The following is an 8,435-nucleotide window of genomic DNA, read 5'->3' as shown; positions in this document are numbered from 1 at the left end:
CCAGCAGTATTAGGCTGAGCATGAACAGAAATCTGAAAAGACCAGTTCATGGTTCAAAAAAGACACAGAAAAAACACACACAGTCAAACCTGTGCAGTAATACAAGGCGCACTATGTAACTTTTAAGATTTTTTTTTTTTACATATTAGTTAAAATGATCAGTATAAGATATAATTGGTGAAAAAAATCGAGCTCATTGAGTTTCTCTGTCATCTGCACAAAATACACTGCTGTCAGAAACAACCAATCAGAGCCAGGAGGAGGGTCTTAGCGCTGTCAATCATCTTGTGTACTGCTCACACCACTACAGCTGGTTGGTTCACTACAACAGAACCTACCATGGATGCTCAGGCTAGTCAGCATAGCCGCCACGTAAACGGTTTTCCTTGAATGGTAAGTTGTCTCTCTGCTATTAGTGGTGGTGCATTTTTCTTTAGAAGGCATTGGAAAACACTGGTAAAAGATGGAGGAGCTTCTTTTTTCACAGGTAATTTGTCTCACCATTTTGTAACCGTTTTTAACAAATTTGCTAGAAACATATTTTTGTAAAAGCTGCTTACTGCAACTTTAAATGTGAGAAATGAGCGAATCGAGTAAATGGCGCCAATAGTGCTCTCAGTACATTTCTCCAAGAAAGAGACATAGCTAACACGTTTGGCTAAGAGCGCTTTCCACGATAAAAGGAAAATAAACGGAGAACGACTATTGTTGTCACTTATATCATTTTTCTTTTTTACTGTCGCAGTCCCAGTTTTTGGTCGATACTCTCAGGGAAGTGTTTGTTTTTCTTGAATGACACTATTTGAAATCACGATTTTTATTTTCACTGTGAGTCTCAAACATTTAATTTAGTCCTTCAGAGTTATTACACTTAAGTATGCAATAACTGCAAAAAATGTTTTGGGGGTTTATTCATTTTTAAAAAATTAATATCCAAAAGGCCAGTGTAAGGTTAATATTTCGTCATATCCTTTCTAAAACAATGGCGTTTTTTTTTTCTTTTGCTAAAAATATTTTTTTTTCTGTCTAAATCATCTTGGCAAAAAAGGGGGTGGTATGGTGATATATTTATTTATTTGTCAAAATCACCTTTGTCCCCCCCCCCCCAAAAAAGAAGAAGACTCAGGCTATTATTTTAGAAACGTAACATGTGACAGGTACGTTTCTACCTGTCACATGTTACAGGTGACAGGTAACATGTGACATATTAGTTAAAATGATCAGTATATCAAGTCATGGCGCCATCTTGAGGTAAACGTTATAAATGCAAATTAAAGCCACACAGGTTACCACGTTCCAAACCATTGTTCTCATTTCTGGTTTCCCACTTTAATTCTACAACATCAATCCATCTAAGCTCTACTATTCTCGCGTGATTCACACCCGCGCCTTCTTCCGTGACTCCACGGATCCAGACTGCAACATGTGGTCACTGGGTTTGACAAGATCACAGGGAAGTTTATGGAGCAGAGAAAAGGGAGTGGATCTGGAGGAAGAGCAGGAGGAGAAGGAGGAGGAGGAGGAGGGAAGGAAGTTGGATGCACTGTGAGACGCTGTCGGCAGCAGAGCGGCGGAGTCCTGTGTCAAACCTGCCAGAGGAACATGTTCTGCGAAGGAAAAGGCTGGAACATGAGCACATAAAGGGACGGAGACGCTCCAAAGTGGGGGAATCTTGATCAGCCGTGAAGACGCACAGCTGTAGAGTGAGGGGTAAGGACATTTAAGAGTGTTTCACTCGGAGGGATGAGAAGAGAAGATGATGTTCTAGACCATTATTCTCCTTTTTCTGTCATTAGAGCGAATAATAAGTGCATGAAAAACATGTCCGATGAACGAGTGAGACAATGTTCTTGTCTGTTTTCACTTCTTAACTTTTTCCTCCATTTGGAATAGCTGATTAGAAAGACCACCAAAGTGCTGACATCGATCTCTTGAGACAAACATGCACTTCCACCTGCAGAGGACATAAAAGAACATATCCTGCTGCTATAAACAGGAACTTCATTTAATCGTTTTGTTTTTAAAGTTGAGTAGTTATTACATAACCCCCAGGAGACTGGCCACTGATTAGCCCTGATATCGGATATAATGCACACCGATGACCAGAGGGGCTGTTCAGAACATTCCTGCAGGCGGGTTGGGGGTGACTATAGGATAGACAAAGTAAATGCATGAGTAATGGGAAGAAGAAACAGTTCTCTCTCTGTTTGAGGACTGCGGAGGGAACGATGTTTCTCTGTAGGCCTGACCCGAATGTTCCACTGTCCAGAGACAAACAGCAGATGCACTGCTCGCGTTCTCACACCCACGTTGGCAAATCTGCCAAGAAAAGGTCATGTGCATCCATCGTCTCCGCAAATCCCCCTCTGCCAAACTGTTTAAAGACTTCTCACAGGACAGGATTATTTGTCAGTATACATCCATATGGAGTAAGAAGTAAGGAATGGAAGACGATGGGTTAGGGTTTCCAGGATGAGAGCTGATTTGCCTGCATTGGGATGCCTTTCCTTATGGGATGTTCTTCAGTCTTCTTCTTTGGGGAAGCTAGATTGTGCGGGGTCCAATGAAGTGCCATTGCTTCGTGTTTAGGAGACAGAAGTCGCGCTTGCGTGTTACGTCACAGCTGGAGAATGTCTTGGCAGAAGAAGACTTGCATTGGAAGAGAGCTAAAGATTTTTGTTTTGACATCTCTCTCTCTCTCTCTCTCTCATGTAATCCTGCGGCTGGTTGAGAAGTCTGTGGATCAGATATTAGCTGTTCCTGATTACAAAATCACATCTGGCCTCATGCTGCGTTCAGTAAAGACAGAACAGCGCCGGACGAAAGGCTTTCTCCACACTGCCTGCTGCCCCCATGACAACAACCCCGAGTGAGGGTTCAAACGGAGCTGTTGTTTCATTCGTCACCTAATTATCTGTAAGAACAAAACCTTCTTTGGTTTTGCAAGAGTATTCCCCCCTACATACACACACACACCCCCAACACACACACACTTTTTCACACGTTGCCACATTACAATTGCAGACTTGAACGTATCTTCAATGTAACAAACAGACCAACCCGAAGTAGTGCACAGTTGGGGAGTGGAAAGAAAGGGAGGAATAGTTTTCAAATTTCTTTATTAATGACATTCTGACGCCTGTTTTTTTAATCTTAAGTCCCTTTTACTCTGAAGCCCATAAATAAAACCCTATGCTCTTCAGAAGTAACCTATATACTATGTGATTTAATCTATCTAGTGTACCTTAAAACAGGAGCAGGAGCTTTAACATACAACCAGCATTATGAATGCAATGGTTTGGTGTAGAACATGTTTATGTTTTAAAATATTCCAGTCAAAGTCCGGACCTGAATCCGATCAAAAATAAGAAGCAAGACTAGACGGGTGACGTTCACAGATGCTCCTCTTCCAATCTTACTGAACTTGGTAATATTTGAAAAGTATAATGGGAAGTTATTATTATTTTTATTTCATTTAACCTTCATTTGACGAGGTAGCTTGATTAAGAACAAAATCTTATTTTTAACAACGACTTGTTCAGAAAACTTTAAATCATACGATGGAATGTCGTATCGCAGAAAATAAAATATCATTAAAAAAGTAAAAGTGCAGGTGCTGTGGTGGCGCAGGGGAAAAGCACAACCCATGTATTAAGGCCTTGGTCCTCATGGCGGTGGTCGTAGGTTCAATTCCCGGCCTGGTGACATTTTTCCCCCTCTTTCCTGTTGAACTACTTTCAAATAGAGGCCACTAGAGCCAACAAAACCTTTAATTAAAAGTGCAACCATATTCAGACTGACTAAATATAATCTCATGTTACATCAATAGTTTTTTTTAAAAACAGCTATATTGATCATGGTGTTTGGTTTTTACTGAGTTGATAAAGGTTGATATTAGGGTTAGCATACTGAGCTAACTTTGCTTTTTTGTAAGTTGTTCCAATCATTGGTATTAAGGGTCGGCCTAATGTTGTACAAAGTCCTCATCAAATTTTATTCTCTCAGAATGGGAAAACCTACATGGGAAAAAAGAAATAGCAGAAGATACACTCCAAAACACATGAGTAAATACAGTGCAAAGTGTTTCCACATAGTACAATTGACTAGTATTGACACTTCTATTTAAAAGAAAAAAATTGCTATTCATGTGTGACGTTCCTTCCAGTTTTAAACCAATCACTGCTTCGTGTTGGTCCAAAAATACGAATAAAACTCCTTAAGGTTTGTTGCAAAATGACAAAATCAGAAAAAGTTCAGGGGTAGAAATTGTTTTGCGCACGGAAAACTAACTGTCCTTCACTAAATAATTTGCTTCTGCAGATCTGAAGATGTGGGCATTAATGGGAGCGATCTATCTGTGTCACTGCGTCACCGGGCAGCTGCTTGAGTCCAAGCTGAAAGGAGCGCCTCGACTGATCTGCAGCGTCCCAGGGTCGCCTGGCCCGCCCGGCAAACCGGGTCCCAGCGGGCCGCAGGGAGCCGATGGGAATGTCGGAATTCCAGGAAGAGACGGCAGAGACGGCCGAAAGGGGGAAAAGGGAGAAAAGGGCGATATAGGTATAATATGGACTCTTTATTTTGGGCATATGTACTTTGAAGAAAAAAAAAACATCAAACACATTTTTTTTTTATCAAAAGCAACATACTTTTCCTGCCTAGCAATCCTTCCCATCAAGTCAGACTTGTTCTGTCATTTTGTAAATGTCATCAGCTTCAACATTTATTATACCAACCTAGGCGTATAGAGTCTGACATGAAGTGATTTTAATTTTTTTAAACCACTTTTTCCAAGTCTTTTTTATAAATAACTCGAGATGTGAGCGAAAACCTTGCAAAAACCTCACGGGGAGGGGATCATACCTGCCAGTTGACTTCAGTATTTGGTCTGCTGGTTTTCAACTCAGAATGGGAGATTTTCAAACACAGCTGTTTTGTCTTGGCTGAGTTTCCGTTCAACATTACTGCACTGACTGTTCAGTTTGCTGATAGAGAGCTGGAGTTAGTGGTAGTTGCTAAAACACGCGGTGTAATTTGTAGGCATGTACCAGCAACGCTAAGCCTAACAATTGCATCCTTGTACTTCTGCACTGAACTGTTTAAAGCGACAACGTGCAGAGAGTGAAAAATAGGCGGATGGGTGTGATTTTGTAAGGTGTCAGGAGTTAAAATAGATTCATTCATAAAAATTGGGCTGTTTGGATGAGCGTTTATTTATTTTGCCAAAAAAAAATTTTCTTTAAGATTTCTCCAAATGTAACCCTTCCACTAAGGATCCAATTTAGCTGTGAAGCCTAGATCGTGTTGGTCTCGCCAAAATAAAGTACCAATCCATCAACACCTTAGAACTCCATAACACAATAAATCTGTCAGCAATAAAAAAGTAAAAAGAAAAAAAGTTTATGTTTTAGATTGTCTGACGACATGGATTCCTGTATAACCCTCTCGGGTCTATGGAGCATGCTCAAACATAAACTACGTCGTTGCTTTGGGCTATTTACTCTGGGTGGAGGCGATCGGGTATAAGATAGTTCGGAGGAATGCGGCCTCCAAACTATGTTGTTGTTCTAATATCAGGTTGGCTGCATTCCAGCTGTGACCTAATGTAAGGGGTAGGTGTGGTGCTGAAACTGATTCAACTAATGGAAGAACAACAAAATAAGGAATCAGTACATAGGTGAAAAAGTCTTCGTGACCCATGGACCTCTCACGTGTTACATAGCAACCACCAACTGTAGAACATTTCATCAAGATTTCGTAGGGTAGACCAACACAGAGAAGTGCATAATTCTGAAATGATGTACATTTATCAATATTTTCACAAGCTGAACTACTCTGAGGCCATATGTTTAAAAAGTTCAACTTGCAATATTTTAAGAAAACAAACTGATTTAAAGACCTGTTCTACCCATCAGAATGGTGTATGGGTCGCCGGTTTTACTGAACCAAATTCCACAGCACTTCTACATGTTAAAGTTGTCAAAGTCAAGCTAGCATCACCGACCTACTTCCCTCTCCCTTGTTGTATTTTTTTTTTAACTAAAACTTTTTCCTGACCTTGTTATCTAGTTGTCATAGTGTTGACAATTAGCATTCCTTTGTCTTTTATATATCATGCGTACATTTAAGGTTAAGGTAGTCATTGTCAGCCGGCAGCTTTTTTCCCTCCAGCAGGGAGCTGGGAGTGGATCTTGCAAGAAATTGGGTCAAATGGGTTGGAAAAACAAAGGTACGGTAGGAAATTTCAGACAAAATATGTTTCATAGTGTCCCGATAGAACACCCTTCAGTTGTAAAGTCACAACCTGCAAAACTGACATTTAACTGTGGCGTTTCTGTTTTAGGGGTGAAGGGCAGAGTTGGCCTGACGGGGAAAATTGGAGAGCGAGGTGAACGCGGCCCCGCGGGAAAACGAGGCCCCGCGGGAGACAACGGAGATGCAGGGCCTCCTGGCCCTGCAGGTCACGAAGGAGATAAAGGCGATAAGGGCGAGCAGGGACCCCGTGGAACTGCAGGAACGTGCAAATGTGGCAGCCTGCTACCCAAATCTGCCTTCTCGGTGGGAATCACCAACAGCTACCCCACAGAGAAGACCCCCATCAAGTTCAACAAGGTCCTCTTCAATGAAGGCGGACACTACAACCCCCAGACGGGGAAATTCATCTGTGCATACCCAGGCGTCTATTATTTCTCCTATGATATTACACTGGCCAACAAACACCTGGCCATCAGTCTGGTGCAGAACGGTCAGTACCGCATTAAGACCTTCGACGCCAACACAGGAAACCACGACGTGGCGTCTGGTTCCACCGTCATGTTCCTGAACCCTGAAGACGAGGTGTGGATGGAGATCTTCTACAGTGATCAGAACGGTTTATTCACGGACCCCAGCTGGGCTGACAGCCTGTTCTCTGGGTTCCTGCTCTACGCAGACACAAACTACTTTGATACACTGGCAGCCGACTACGGGTAGAAAACCCGGAGAACAAGGCAGAACCACAAACTGTTTGCTACTGCTATTATCACTCAATCAGAGCACTTTTGGTGTGAACAAACTATGTATATTGTTTTATTTACATGTTTGTACTACTATGGGATTAGCGAAGTATTCATTTAACATTGCAGAAATCTGATGAAGCTTAAGGTGATTTATTTGATTCTGGTGAAAAATTGATTTAAATAAAAATTCCAAATAATTTAAGGTGCGAATTTGTTTAGAAAAAAAAACCATTCTAACCTTCAGTTTGGGAGACATTTTTTACTCTGATTTTGGCTAAGATTCTCCTATATTCATGAAGCTGTTTTTTTAAACCATTTTTTTTATTTTACATATTTTCTAAATTAAATGAATAAAATCCTATAGTTTCAAATATCGACAACCCTGATCATCCTCTTCACAAGACAGAGTGCTGTAATACATCCTGCTACAGGAGATCTTTCCTGAAAAACAGCCTTAACCATCCATATTATAGTCTTTATTGAATTAATATGAGTTACAACATTTAATTTCTCTTTGGTAAGTAAGTCCTGCAAAGTGAGCATAACATGACTCCTCCATGTGAACATTTATTTGCCCTGCATTTATATTTCTTCTGTTTTTGCCGTTTTGTCACACAAAAATGTTTCATCAAATCATCAAACAAATTTAAATATCAGACAGATAACATAAATAAATACAAAAGTTGTTTCAATTATTATTATTATTATTATTTTTATTTTTTATTTTTTTTTGTATTTAGGGAAATGAGCTATCCAAACCTGCCTAGGCTTATGTGAAAAAGAAATCACACCTCTACCCTACTAACAGGTTTTACTTTGACTAGGCCACTCTCAAAAATTTGGTTTTGCATGTACTGGCTTATTTTCCTTTTACTGCCAGGTTTGTTCCACCAGCAGGTGATCTGAGGCAGACTGCTTCACTCACACCTGATGCTGACCTGCTGGTTAAGCAGCAGAAAGCCACTCATTCATTCACGATTGATCAACCCTCTGTGGTGTGGTACAATCTAAATTTGTGATACTCATTCATATTCTTTGAGTTAGTCCCGTCGTGCGTCCTCTGTGATCTCCAGTGGATTAAAGCCTTTGCTTTGGGATGGTTAAAAAAAAAAGCACACTGAACACCATGTACAGACAGCTGCTGAAGCTGCATGTCTGCTCCATTCAAATTTCAAATCTGTAAATCCTAATCCTGGTCAGTTGGGGTGGTTTTAATCTGTGTCCCGGAACATAAACGCTGCTACCAGTTAAGATTGCTTTGAACAAGGTTTTGATGTCAGCATTACTCCCTTTAATTATTTGGATTACGGATTGGAATGCAAACTCTGTAAAACACTGATATTCAGCATTGTTCTGCTGGATTTAAATAATTTGTAAATAAAAACACAAGATCCCCTGTTGTGTGTTGTGAGTTTTTAAATTTAGCAGAATATACTGCAA

General features: G+C 40.5%; 1 protein-coding gene across 2 annotated transcripts; it reads left to right on the top strand.

Annotated features, from left to right (window-relative positions):
* Positions 1-1,167: 1,167 nt before the first annotated feature.
* On the top strand, positions 1,168-8,107 carry c1qtnf7 (C1q and TNF related 7). Of its 2 annotated transcripts, XM_008407526.3 has the most exons (4): positions 1,169-1,710; positions 2,736-2,916; positions 4,321-4,557; positions 6,341-8,107. In XM_008407526.3, the coding sequence occupies exons 3-4, from the start codon at positions 4,329-4,331 to the stop codon at positions 6,967-6,969; spliced, it is 858 nt and encodes a 285-aa protein (XP_008405748.1). In that variant the 5' UTR covers positions 1,169-1,710; positions 2,736-2,916; positions 4,321-4,328; the 3' UTR covers positions 6,970-8,107. The 2 variants fall into 2 exon arrangements, with proteins under 2 accessions (XP_008405749.1, XP_008405748.1); XM_008407527.3 differs by lacking the exon at positions 2,736-2,916 and having other exon boundaries at positions 1,168-1,710.
* Positions 8,108-8,435: the final 328 nt, after the last annotated feature.

This window comes from Poecilia reticulata, chromosome 4 (genome assembly GCF_904066995.2).
Source record: "Poecilia reticulata chromosome 4, P_reticulata-male-v2, whole genome shotgun sequence".
In the NCBI taxonomy this organism is placed as follows: Eukaryota; Metazoa; Chordata; class Actinopteri; order Cyprinodontiformes; family Poeciliidae; genus Poecilia; species Poecilia reticulata.
The sequence above is the reverse complement of the archived record's forward strand: the minus strand, read 5'-3'. Positions and strand labels throughout refer to the sequence as shown.

What these genes read in the sequence shown, in the direction of transcription:
- c1qtnf7 (XM_008407527.3), top strand. Translation starts at nt 4,329, where the DNA reads ATGTGGGCATTAATGGGAGCGATCTATCTGTGTCACTGCGTCACCGGG. An exon ending in GGGAGAAAAGGGCGATATAG is followed by an intron (nt 4,558 to 6,340) that starts GTATAATATGGA and finishes TTTCTGTTTTAG; the next exon opens with GGGTGAAGGGCAGAGTTGGC.